Source organism: Neoarius graeffei, chromosome 3 (genome assembly GCF_027579695.1).
Source record: "Neoarius graeffei isolate fNeoGra1 chromosome 3, fNeoGra1.pri, whole genome shotgun sequence".
Lineage (NCBI taxonomy): Eukaryota > Metazoa > Chordata > Actinopteri > Siluriformes > Ariidae > Neoarius > Neoarius graeffei.
This window is the reverse complement of record NC_083571.1, coordinates 106,333,339-106,346,805: the sequence shown is the minus strand read 5'-3', so window position 1 is coordinate 106,346,805 and position 13,467 is coordinate 106,333,339. Positions and strand designations below refer to the sequence as shown.

Genomic DNA, 13,467 nt, shown 5'->3' with positions numbered 1-13,467 from the left:
TTTGCCGCAATGATGCCTGACAGGGCCTTCCATGTTGTGCAGAGACAGGTAATTGGCCGGTAGTTGGATGGGATGGGTCCCTTCTGGGGGTCCTTCATAATTAGGACTGTCCTGCCTTGGGTTAGCCATTCTGGGTGGGTCTCATCCCTCAGCAGCTGGTTCATCTGTGCTGCTAGGCGTTCATGGAGTGCAGTTAGCTTCTTCAGCCAGTACGTATGGATCATATCGGGGCCTGGTGCTGTCCAGCTCTTCATCTTTGACACTCTTTCTTGGACGTCTGCCATTGAGATGGTTACTGGTTCTTGTTCTGGGAGGTTGCTGTGGTCAGCTCTTAGGTCCACTAACCATTGGGCATCGGTGTTGTGTGATGCCTTTCTTTCCCATATGTCTTTCCAGTATTTTTCCACCTCAGCTCTTGGTGGGTCTGACCAGTTGTTTTTCCCCTGCCACTGAGAGTACACCTTGGCTGGTTCAGTGGAGAACAGCTTGTTTATTCTCCTGGCCTCTCCCTCCTTGGTGTATCTCTTCAACCGGGTGGCCAGAGCTGTTAGTCGCTGTTTGGCAGTTTTGAGTGCCTCTGGTATGGAGAGTGAGTTGTACTTCCTGGGTGCCCCTTTATTCACCATGTTCCCTTTCTGTAGTTCAGCTAGCTGGCTAACTTCTCTCCGTGCTGCCTTTATCTTGGCCTCTAATCGTCTCTTCCATGGTGGATACTGTTTGTTATGTCCCGAGCCCACCTTGTGTCCAAGCATCTCCATGATTACTGTTGCTGTACTGTGTATCAGCTTGTTGGTCTCAGTGATGGTTCTTGGGGAGATTGTCTTCAGAGCAGCATTCACATCTACTAGTAGATCTTCTGAAGGTACTTGGCAACTCAGCTTCGGTATTTGTCGGGGGCTCCAGGTTTCCAGTTGGGTCACGATCTTCCTTCTCAGGTCAGCAGCTCTTGTGTTGAGGCTGTTAGCTGTTAGGACTTGGTACCCAATCTCTGGTTGTGGGGATGATGATGACATCTCCCCGCTGACCTGTCTTCCTGGCTCCCCCTTGCCGTAGCATCGTTGTTGTATTTCATTAATCTCTAGTTGTGATAGTAGATTTCGATTACGGATGTTGGAACACTGGGCTAATAGCTGTTTCTTTGTTAGCCTTGATTGTGGGTTTCGAAGTATCCAATGGTCCCACATTCACTGCATGTATCCCCTCTCTCTGGGATTGCTTGTATAGTAGCATTCCAGCAAATCCGTATTTTCTGTCCTCGTCCATCGATGTCTTGTTCCAGTAGCCCATTTCTCATCAGTTTGCCCTGGTTCCCTAGCAACTGATGCAGACCTTGTTGACCCGGGCGACGTCTGAGCCGGTATGACTCTATCAGTTATGTCTTCACTCATTCCTGAGGTAGGCTGATATATCATGAGGGGTCTTGCCTAAGGACCCTTACTGGATGATGTTTTGCCCCGACCGGGACATGGGGATGATTTTATATATATATATATATATATATATATATATATATATATATATATATATATATAAAACAAATAACATGAGTAGTATAAATAAATATAAATAAGTATGTTAATAATATAAATATAAAAAGATAATACTGTACAAAAGTACTTAGTGCAAAATACGAGTAAACAAATACCTGTATCAAAATTAACAGGACAAAGACAATATAATAACAGAGGACTAGTATGATATAATAAAAGGGTTGAATTCTTATCGTGGGTAAAGTTGAGAAAATAAAAGGAGGGAAAAAATCAGGAGATACTTTTCTTGGAGCAAGTTTGATTGGATACGACAGTTTAACACACAAGCCAAATACACGCGATGTGAGTGGTAAGATGGCGGCCAGATGGCTTCACTCTAACGAGCCTATGCGTTCTCTAGATTTTATATAGCGTTCAAAATGGCGCCTCCTAGTGGCTCGGAAAATATCTGCGCTAAAAATGCTGTGCAAAATCTAGGTATTAAATGTCATTTAATTTAATTTAGTCAGTTATTTTTAACAATGGCCTTTTTATTTGTAAATGTTAGGAGTTATTTACATTTTATATAAAATAATAAAAAAGTACTAATTAAATTACCATTAGTCGTAGGAGTAGGAATAGTACACTGATTTGTATCCTTATTTAATCCCCATACGCTTTCAATTACATTTGTTATAATCGCGTTGTTGTTGCTCGCCTGTAAAACTAATAAAGTGCAAAATATGACAGTATATATATATACTGGACAATGTACAATATAATGTGCAATACCTCTCCTGCTGGGCTTTTTCATATTTTATTTTTTATATCTGTATATGTTATACTTAATTTATCTAGAAGTTTTCTCTATTTTCTATTCTCTGTTTATCCTGTAATGAGGCTGCTGGAATTTTAATTTCCCTGAAGGAAACCCCCCCAAAGGGATCAATAAAGTTCTATCTATCTATCTATCTATCTATCTATCTATCTATCTATCTATCTATCTATCTATCTCTTATTATCTATCTTTTAAGAAAAATGTTAAGTCTTATATGCATAATGTTATGACTTCAATTGAGAATAATTATTTTATTTTTTATTAATTTTTGTATATTTTTATTAGTATTAGGTTTATATCTCTCTTTTAGGTCACATCTTGTATTATGGGGACCACAATGGAAATAAGTTTTTAACTTTTTTTGTTTTATATATTATGCGCAAAAAAGAAGTCTTTTATTGTGAAGTGTCGCTTCGCTGTCGGCCATTTTGAAACACTTGTTGTTTCTGCTTTCCCGGCTTCCTTGCTAACTCATGACTGCGGAGCTACTCTTTATCAGAAGGGAGATTTTACAGAGTGATTCTTTATTTAAAGAATAATTTGTTTGTAACATCACCGTTCAGGTAATGATGCATTTTATTGTTATTCTGTTAAGCTGTGTTTTATTTGCCGTGTTCAGTGGAGCGGGTTATTCGGTATTAGGTGGCTAACTCGAGTCGAGGCGCTTTCTTTCTGCATGTGGCGGCGTGGAGCAGCTCAGTGGAGCAGCGGTTCAGGGCTCCTTTATTATCTACAAACTGCAGTGGCTCTGACTCAAACATATCTGATTCAGCTCCTCAGGTGGTTAATGCACCCTTTCCAGGGGCCATGTGGCTGTGTTGGAGTCTGGTAGCCCGGGTTAGTGTGAGCTCGGCTGTGTTAGAGCCTTTATGTAGAGTGTTCTAGAGATCACTGTTGGGTTCACTGTACTTTACAGGTCAGTGTATTTTATTTTTCTACTTTTTGGCGCATGAACACGTCTTACAGGGGTTTAATATAGTTGTTAGGGTGTGATACAGGAGGGAAACTATAAAAAATATCAACTGCAGACGCTCTAAAGGACCAGGGCTATGAAACTCTGAGCTAACTTTACTCTCACACCTAGTATAACTTCGTTCACTATCAGGGTGTAGGGATGTGTCGTTCGCAGTCGAGTCGATTCTTTTGATCCGGTTCTTTTTAGTTGAACATTAGGAGTCGACTCGGATATCTGAATCGTAGTTTTTGTTTCCTAAAAATAATTTGGAATGGGGGGGGGGGAACTATTGTAGTGTGTTTTTTTTTTTTTTTTTTTTTTTTAAATACAGTGAGACTAAAATCCATCCAGTGAATCTTGCCAACATCTGAGTTGCTTGGTCCCAAAGAATTTTATTGATTTTTTATTTATTATTATTATTATTATTATTATTATTTTAATCTCGACAGACCATGGTAAAATGTTATGTTGTTATTGAGAACTTTCAGACATTATTGAACTGTTCATGCGGCATATCAACGAAATGAAGCCGTTTGAGATCCGAAAGAGTCGGTTCTTCTTGGTGAGCCGAACCGAATGAACCGACTCACTGAAGAGCAATCATGAGAAGGCTGTTCATGAGCTGATCAGAATCAGATTCAAGTTTATTACCGAATCTTTTCTCACATACATACATACATACATACATACATACAAGGAGTTTGCTTTGGTGCTTGAACAGTTAAAATAGAATAATAATTAAAAAAAAGAATCTGAAATGTACAAAATTTGAAAAGTGGGCAAATTCAAGGGGTGCATGCATGAGTTGTTGAAGTCCAAGCTGTATTACAGTATGTCCTGGAATGTGCAAAAAAAAAAAATGGGTCACATGATGAAGTCATGTTATGACTGTGTGAGAGGAAGAGAATACATGCAATAGGTTCAATAAATAAATAGGCTGATTCGGCAGGAATTTGTGGGATACAAATTTGAAACAGGAGAGAAAAACGGAGCACGTGAGCGTGCGAATGAAATGTGAAAGACTGCCTGATCCATCCTGATGCCCTGTGTCTGGCTGGAGTCTCATCACTTTGCTCCTGGAGAGGACGGCCCTATTGCATGTATTCTCTTTCTCTCACACATTCATAACATGACTTCATCATGTGACCCTTTTTTTTTTGCACATTCCAGGACATACTGTACAGCTTGGACTCCAACAACTCATGCATGCAGGAAAAGAAAGAAAGCACAACTTTATTCATCACACACTTGTGAAATTTCCTTTCTGCATTTAACCCATCTGAAGCAGTGAACACACATGTGAGCAATGAGCGCACACACATACCCAGAGCAGTGGGCAGCCATGCTAACAGCGCCCGGGGAGCAATCAGGAGTTAGGTGCCTCGCTCAAGGGCACCTCAGCCCGAGGCTGTCCCGTATTAACCTAACCGCATGTCTTTGGACTGTGGGGGAAACCGGAGCACCCGGAGGAAACCCACGCAGACATGGTGAGAACATGCCCTTGCCGGCCACTGGGTTCAAACCTAGAACCTTCTTGCTGTGAGGCGACCAGGCTAACCACTACACCAACGTGCTGCCTGTGCACCCCTTGAATTTACCCACTTTTCAAATTTTGTGCATTTCAGATTCTTTTTTTTTTTATAATTATTATTCTATCTTAACTGTTCAAGCACCAAAGCTAACTCCTTGTATGTGAGAAAAGATTCGGTAATAAACTTGATTCTGATTCTCATCAGCTCATGAACAGCCTTCTCATGATGGCCCTTCAGTGAGTCAGTTCATTCGGTTCGGCTCACCAAGAAGAACTGACTCTTTCGGATCTCAAACGGCTTCATTTCTTTGATATGCCGCATGAACAGTTCAGTAATGTCTAACAGACTTAAATGGCTGATGACACGAACATGACTCTATGCAATTTCTTAAATAAACTATACAACATGGCAAACATGTTAGATTTCTGTTATAATTACGTGAAAAGAAGCTGTTGTTACGCGAATATCCAACTTTTAATTGCACAGCGCAAGAAAACTGGGTCCGTGGCTCGCGGCCATGTTGTGACGTCAGCGGGAGAACACGCTGCGGTTCACTGGCTGTTCTACTCTGGTTCTACTCAATGGAAATGGCGCATGAAAACGCCGGTGAACTCTCTAGTGCTAGCTCTTCCTCTTCTGGGAGTCTAGAATTGTGTTGATCTCTTCCAAATAGAATCTATGATAGCCTACCCTCTTTACCCTTTGCCTCTCGTTGCTAGGCGGCAGTTACATGAAAGCCGCAAGCTTTCACAAAAATACATGACTGATATCACGCCGACTTTATGATTACATTTATGATTATCATGTAGAATCTATAGCTCTACGTACCTTTATCTTATGTCGTTTCACAACACATGTTCTGACAGGAGGACTGTCTTTGGATCCGGCATAGCTACTAGTAGACCCCCTCCGGAATACTGGCAGTGTTGCCAGATTGGGAGGTTTCCCGCCCAGTTCGGCGGTTTCAAGTGCATTTTGGTGGGTTTTGAACATATTTTGGGCTGGAAAACTTCAACAGTATCTGGCAACAGATACTGCTGACGTTTTCCAGCCCAAAATATGTTCAAAACCCACCAAAATCCACTTGAAACCGCCCAACTGGGCGGGAAACCTCCCAATCTGGCAACACTGTGTAGGCACTGCTGATGGTAGTAACACACGTTTGTGCTGAACTGAACACCCAAGAGATTCTTTTAAGCTGGGAAGGGTGTCAAAACAATCCAAATCGAAGTGTTCAGAGCACAGGACGGATGTTGGTGAGGGCTCCCACTTGTCACGAGTGCGCCTGACTTGCTTCACCCACTTCGCATGCAGCTCGGGATCTCTGGGAAACTTGAATAAACTTACCCCATCCTTGTGGGTTTTGGAGCAAAAGCCGGCAACACAACGCGAAGGCATTATTTTTATATATATATATATATATATAGTGTGTGTGTGTGTGTGTGTGTATATATATATATATATATATATGTGTGTATGTATGTATAATAATGTATAATAAAAATACTAATAATGATAAACTGAACACCTGTCACATCAACAACAAACTGGTAAGTTAGGAGGAAGGTTCTTTCGCTGACGTCATATAGCTCCTCCTCCTCTTTCGTCTCCTGGGTGCTGCAGCCCCGTCAAATTTGCCAAAATAGCCGCGTTTATCATCATAACTTGTAAAATAGGCGCCTTCGTGAATTAATATATGGATCATCGGGAATTACTTATGTTATAAAACATCGCCAAAGATGTCAAAAACGTGTCATCAGCACTTTAAGAACTCCTTTGTCCCTCACGCCATCAGACTGTACAACTCCTCTCTGGGGGGGAGGAGGGGTAACAGGAGGACAGAGGACGGGAAGGAGCAGTAGCCTAGCCTGATGACAAACGCAATACTTGACAATGTGCAATAGCTGTCCTGCTGGACTTTTTTCATATCTTTTTAATATATTTGTATATGTAAATACTTAATTTATTTAACTAGAAGTTTTCTAAAGACTTAGTTTATCTAGAAGTTCTCTTTTTTCTATTCTATTCTCTGTTTATCCTATAATGATGCTACTGGAATCAGGGTATTAGGCAGAAAAAGAAAATTACCAGTCAAAAATAATATTTTACATAATCCTGATGCGCCGCAGGCGCGAAGACGAGCGCCGCAGGCGCGAAGTCCCTCTAGGGGGGTCTGGGGGCATGCCCCCCCCCGAAAATTTTTGAAATTTAGACTTCATTTCCTGCATTCTAGGACATTTTCAGGGTGAAATGGCGTGTAATTTTTGATCAGAAATATTGCATATTTTTACTTTGTATTTTTTTCAGTTTCACTCCTGAATGTATCAGATGTATGTATGGTGTTTGATTTGGTAACAAAAGTGAAAAGAAAATAAACAACAATGAATTGTATATAATCTTTTGATCTAGTTACAGTATTGAATAAAAAAAACCCAACAGTATTCTATTTTACGTGGCACAAATTAAATCGCAGAATGTCTGTCACTGACTGTCATCCATAATATTTTGACCAAACTACTCAAAAATTAAAATTAACTTTGAGAGAACGGGAACTGAGTTTCTTTGGTTTACACAAAGATTACAGACGTCTAGGGGCCTGCAAGAATCGGTCTGCTGCTGCATCAAAGTCAAATTCCTGACGATCTAACTTTTCGTAGCTCTGTCTGATAAGCTGCTCCAGCCTAACTATACTTAATTTTGTTCTCAACTTGGTTTTGATCCTGTTCTGAACAGAAAAGACTTGCTCAGCCTCTGCATTGCCAACAAGCACACATATTGCCATTGACATGAGGTGAAACATGCTTGGATAGAGCCGCTGATTTGGCATGTTTGGACCTCCAAATATCTTCATCATGAGCTGAGTTGGTCTTGCAAAATGACCCTCTTCCTGCCATTCATCATCACCATCTGTTGAGAACCTGTTATGGTATACTAGTCGCTTGAAGACAAGAAATTCTCCTCTTGCCTGTCTGAGGGTCACTATCCCAATCGATCGGACGGCGACCACCCCCCGGCTGGAGGCTCGCAGGCGCCCGCTAGGCGCCTCCGTCCTCCTAAACCCAGATGCGCCTCGCGCCTCTCAAGGCTCTCTCCCCCGACCTCCCGACACGCGCCTCCCGCGTCACGCCGTGCGAACACCTCGGCCCACCCCCCGCGGACGCGCGCGGCTGCCGGTGGATCCTTCCACTCTGGCTGCCCGCGCGCGCCCCAGACCGGGACGAGACGGGGTCGCGGCCACGGGCGCGAGAGGCTCAGGCTGAGGCCGGGGGTCGGAACGACGAGAGGCGAGGGGCCGCCTGAAGGGGAGGGCCCCCTCTCCCTTTTTCGAAAACCCCATCCGAACGCGACCTCAGATCAGACGAGACGACCCGCTGAATTTAAGCATATTACTAAGCGGAGGAAAAGAAACTAACCAGGATTCCCTCAGTAGCGGCGAGCGAAGAGGGAAGCGATGAAATATTCTGATTTTTCATTTCAAGTTTTCAGTATTTTTCGTATTAAACTGTGTTTCTTACGATTTGTAAATGATGGCGGAACATAACTGGATTTATCGGATGACGTGGGAGTATTCATGTGCGAAAATTTTCGGCATTATCGTCCGTTTCAGTATCCGTCTGTGTGTATACTTGCCCGTTGAAATCGGCAATCGCCCGTCAAATTTACGGGTGGACGGGTCTCTGCCTAATACCTTAACTGGAATTTTAATTTCCCTGAGGGAACCCTCCCAAAGGGATCAGTAAAGTTCTATCTAATCTAATCATATGGACAGTCGCACTCGGAAGACGCTCTGGACACTTGGAGTAATGCTTTTATGGCTGACAACTACAGTCGACTTGGTAACTTTTTAGGACTGCAGTTATCATGAATAGTTTTGCACTCAAGTTTCCACCAATGAAGAGTTATAACCTCAACAAAACTGACTTCATGTTAAAACTGTTAATGTTATAGTTGCTGTCTGTTGTTGCCCAAATGAGGATGGGTTCCCTTTTGAGTCTGGTTCCTCTCGAGGTTTCTTCCTCCTGTCGTCTGAGGGAGTTTTTCCTTGCCACCGTCGCCATAGGCTTGCTCATTGGGGATAGATTAGGGATAAAATTAGCTCATGTTTAAAGTCATTCAAATTCTGTAAAGCTGCTTTGCGACAATGTTTATTGTTAAAAGCGCTATACAAATAAACTTGACTACAGTAACGGAAAGCGAGAAGAAAAGACGTTATGTTATATGCAAAGGAAAGGAAACGCAGGACCAAACTAATAAATATCGGCGGTCAGCGAGCACCTCGGTGTGATCAGCTGTTTGTTTAGCGACAGAATGATGGAACGGTCAGTGCACGGCCAACGGTAAACCTGCGCACGCACACACACGGACTTCCTCTGTCTGCTTGGCTGCGCGAAGCGAGCGATTTCATGCACATTATTTGCTTTAATCCCCTCAAATTAAATAACTTCCCAGCCACAGACTGGCCTGATATTTTGTGAGATATCACAGAAATAAGTATCACAATGACCAAATTTCAGACACAAATTTCACCAATTTTATGAAATCGAAAAGCTGTCTAGCTTTAATAATAACCAGACAAATGATCTATTACAGAGATGTCAGTGTGCTTGACATGCGCAACTGTTTCATTTTGAATTCTGCGTATGGAAAAGTATTTTAACTGCAGTGCTTTTAAAAGAACTTTGTATTAACGGAAGGCATTTACTAGAAACATGGAAAAAATATGAAATGTGTGACTCCTGTTAATTGTTTGAGTTTGGAATTAAGCTCAATGATTTTTGATGCCGAAGACAAAATTAAATTCTTACAAAGGCTCCTTCCATTGATCAGTAGTTGGAGAGTTTGGGGTTGGTATTTAAAAAAAAATAAGATAAAATATTACTCTACAAGGGAAGAGGTCATCAAATTCTGTCCTTTTTCTGTCTGCAAAAGATTTGATGTGCGCGAGTGTTTCTAAAGCTGCTTTTACACAGGAACTTGTGCCGGAATAAGTTGCTCCGGCACAACTGCTTGTCTAAACATGATTTGTTCCAGAACAGTTTGACACCTGTGGGTGTAAGTTGTTCCCGTTTACCATCTAAATACAATCAGTGGTAAATAGGAGGGCTTACACGTGTGTAGTTGCGTTCATCGGGTTCGTTTATCATCCGGACAAGGCCGCTTTTAGTTCTTCTCGAATGCTTTTCCTTGTCAAACTTCTCCGCCTTTAAACAATGGAGTCAAGCGATTCCTCCCCCCAAGCCGATCAGTGATAACGAGACTAAAGAAAAAGTTCTCACCCTCATCCAGTCGTGTGGAGATACAGATACTCAGTTGGGTTTGGAGAAATCGGGCCGTAATGAGCCGATTTACCGCCGGATCGCTGATCGTTTAAACAGAAACGAACAGCGAGAAGACAGTAAAGCAAATTAAAAACAAGCTTCTGATCACTGATTTGCGCATATGCACACTGTTTACCTGTTGAACCTCCGGTTTGCCACCAGTAATGTGTGTGTGTGTGTGAATGCAAAGGAAAGTGGGTGCAACTTGTTCCTGCTGCCCATGTAAAAGCAGCTTAAGTGCTGTGGATGTCGCGAACGTGCTCTTCAGTGTAACACTTGTGGAGACTGGCATGTTCATAGCAGTACAGAGATGTGTGTATCTACAGTGAGTAAATCTAAACTTATCAGTATGTGAATCTAAATTTGGTGGCTGTGTCGTTGCAGTGATGCCGGGACTCAGTTGTAGGTTTTACCAGCACCGTTTCCCGGAGGTGGAGGATGTGGTGATGGTGAACGTGCGTTCCATCGCCGAGATGGGCGCTTACGTCAGCCTGCTGGAGTACAACAACATCGAGGGAATGATCCTGCTGAGTGAGCTCTCGCGCCGTCGCATCCGTTCCATCAACAAACTCATCCGAATCGGGCGCAACGAGTGTGTCGTGGTCATCCGAGTGGACAAAGAGAAAGGTGGGCTGTTTATCCTTATGGTTCTGGCAAGAGGAAAAGACTTTCCTACACAAACATCCATCTGTGCAATTATGCATGAACCGCTGCAGGAGCGAACAGCAGACCTGGTTGTCTTATTTGGTTGCTGTTTGATGGGTATTTCTGGTTTTGTGTAAATCCTTATGAACTCATTTGCCTCAAGACATGGCGCCTCCTCTGTCAATCTTTTAAAGTGTTTTTTTAGGCCAAAACAGAAGTAAAAATTTCCCTCCAGATTTACAGAAACTCCAGATTTTCTTCACACTCATGTGTACATATTGGTAAACGCCAGTCACCCAGAAATAACCAAACATGTTCCTGGCACAGCCGATATACATTTGCCAGGAAAAAAAAAGCCAAAGCTCAGAGTTGAACATGACTAAGCAATGAAAGAGGGGCCTCCTATGTGTGATGTGTTCTAAACTTTCTCGTAATGCAGTTCAGCCATCGCATCGCCTCGGCTATTATAAACGCACGCGCTCTTGTCTTTATTTTATAGGGGTGCCATTACTTTTGTCCGAATTGAATGCCTTGTCTTTCTTTTGGATTGCTTTCTTCCATGTAATTCATATGAAACAACGATATTTTTATTAAATTTGTATGTAATTAAAATGTTTGCTATTTAACTCTTTACCCCTTAATGATGACCCCGTGTATATCCCATAATGACCCATGAAGTCCTCTCAATAACTGCCAGCAACTGGCAATTTTGCCGCCAACAAACGCTCCATCGCCGGCTACTCACAGTGGTTTTTCAAAGAATTGAAATTCATAAGTTTTTAACTTCATAATTTATACTTCATAAAAATAAAATTTTGCATTCAGGATCACTCAGAATTCACCATTTAACATCTACATTTTCAAAATTTTCCGGGGGAGGACCCCCCTCTTTTTTTTTTTTTTTTTTATTATACATCGTGGCGGTGGCTAACGCAGCCTCCGCTCAGCTTACGCTTAACATGGATCCCAGACGTCCACTATTTAGCGGAATTCCGCTATTTTTCTAGCCAAAGTGGTTTTTTTTAATCTCTTGTATATCCGTTAAAAATATGTTTAAGTAAAATGACCAGCAAAATACATTCTGATTTGGTTTGCTTGTTTAGCGATGTTTTCGTCGGCTTCGTTTGTTCTCGTTGACATTCAGGAACACTCGGAAGTTAAATTGATGTAAATACCGTGAGACTGTATGCGATAGAATGAGAAAACAACGTGGCTGCGCCGATTTGCTAGAAAATGTTTTAACTCCGTTCATGCGTTTGTTTCTAATGCGTTGAATTTAATTCAATATGTCGTGGAAAGCGTAGTTGCGCTTAGCCAGAGAGGAAGTTGAATCCAAGAAGAGATTAATGAATGTGGTGAATACAGAACTTGAAACAAAAGCTCATGCGAACAGAGTAGCCAAGAAACTATCGGAAAGAGCACTGCAGGAGCATCAGAAAAAGCAGAAGCAGAGAAAACTGGAGGAAATATCACAGAATGCACCCCAGAAAAGAGCATTAAATTCCTCTGCAGTGAAACCTTTCCAAAACAGAGAGGTTTAAATCAAATATCTCCAATATTTGCTGTACATATGTATTTATCTAATATTACTGAATCATTGATTTCTGCTCATATTCATGAGTTTTGAAAAATGAATGTGGCTTATATTGGACTAGAATTGACATTAACTTGAAACAAAAAAATAAACAAATGAGATGAACTATCAATACTATTGTTATATTATAACAAAATCAGTGGAATATTTAGGCAAGTATATTCTTCAAAGCTACATTTTCGTCTAATTTTTATAAATAACAATTTTTTTGCCACTTATGTCATAGATTACAAAATATGGCATGAAATAGATACACATTATTGTTAAATTCTGTTGCTTTTCTATGTTACAGTAAATCTATGTAAAAAATGTGTTCTATAGCATCGTTTAAATGTTAAAATTTCAACCGCTTCAGGGAGCTCCCAGCAGGGGCACTGCCCCTGCACCCCGCAAAGGGCTTGCAGCCCCCCTTGACCCATGCTGATAGTTTCTTACATTCCTCTATTTTTTTCAGTTACTGCTGGGATCCCTGGTTTAACCTCTGCCTACTACTCTTTCTTACTTGCCCCTTTCTCAGAAATATATTGAGAGGGCTGCATATGACGCCTTGTCCAAAACCTTGTCTTTAGGCTTTTTTTCTTGTAAATATGTTCTAAGGGTGAACAGTATATACATATACAAGGGTGGCTGTAGCAACTGCTTTAAGGGGTAAAGAGTTAAACGTAACAGTACAACGTCAATAAAATTGCAGTAATGGCTATAAATCGAGTTTCGTATTAATCCTTCTTGTATTAGGAATATCAGGTGAAAATTCAATCCAAATCGCTTGAATCCGGTCTCCTTGAATTCAGAATTGAATGCAGAACAACGTACTTTTTACAGAATTAAAATACGTTTATCCGTTCTTGAGATGTTACAAATCCGAGATTGAAGAAACGGCTTAATTTTTAGAAAACTGCCGTAATGTTCTGTATTACCCCTTTTCCACCAAATCAGTTCCAGGGCTGGTTCGGGGCCGGTGCTGGTTCACAACTTGTTCAACTTGCGAGCCAGCTGAGAACCAGTTTGCTTTTCCATAGCTCGCGGTGCTAAAGGAAGCCACGTCAGTTACGTCGCTGTATACGTCATTACGTCGCTGTATGCGTCAGTTACGTCGCTACGTTTGCATAAACCTTG

At 41.6% G+C, this 13,467-nt stretch overlaps 1 protein-coding gene across 1 annotated transcript in view; it reads left to right on the top strand.

The window, feature by feature from the left end:
- Window positions 1-2,751: 2,751 nt before the first annotated feature.
- Window positions 2,752-13,467, top strand: part of eif2s1b (eukaryotic translation initiation factor 2, subunit 1 alpha b) — a 38,309-nt gene continuing 27,593 nt past the window's right edge. The window contains exons 1-2 of the mRNA XM_060917859.1: window positions 2,752-2,870; window positions 10,497-10,739. Coding sequence (XP_060773842.1) covers window positions 10,499-10,739 — 241 coding nt within the window. The 5' untranslated portion in view covers window positions 2,752-2,870; window positions 10,497-10,498. The remainder of the gene's footprint in view (window positions 2,871-10,496; window positions 10,740-13,467) is intronic.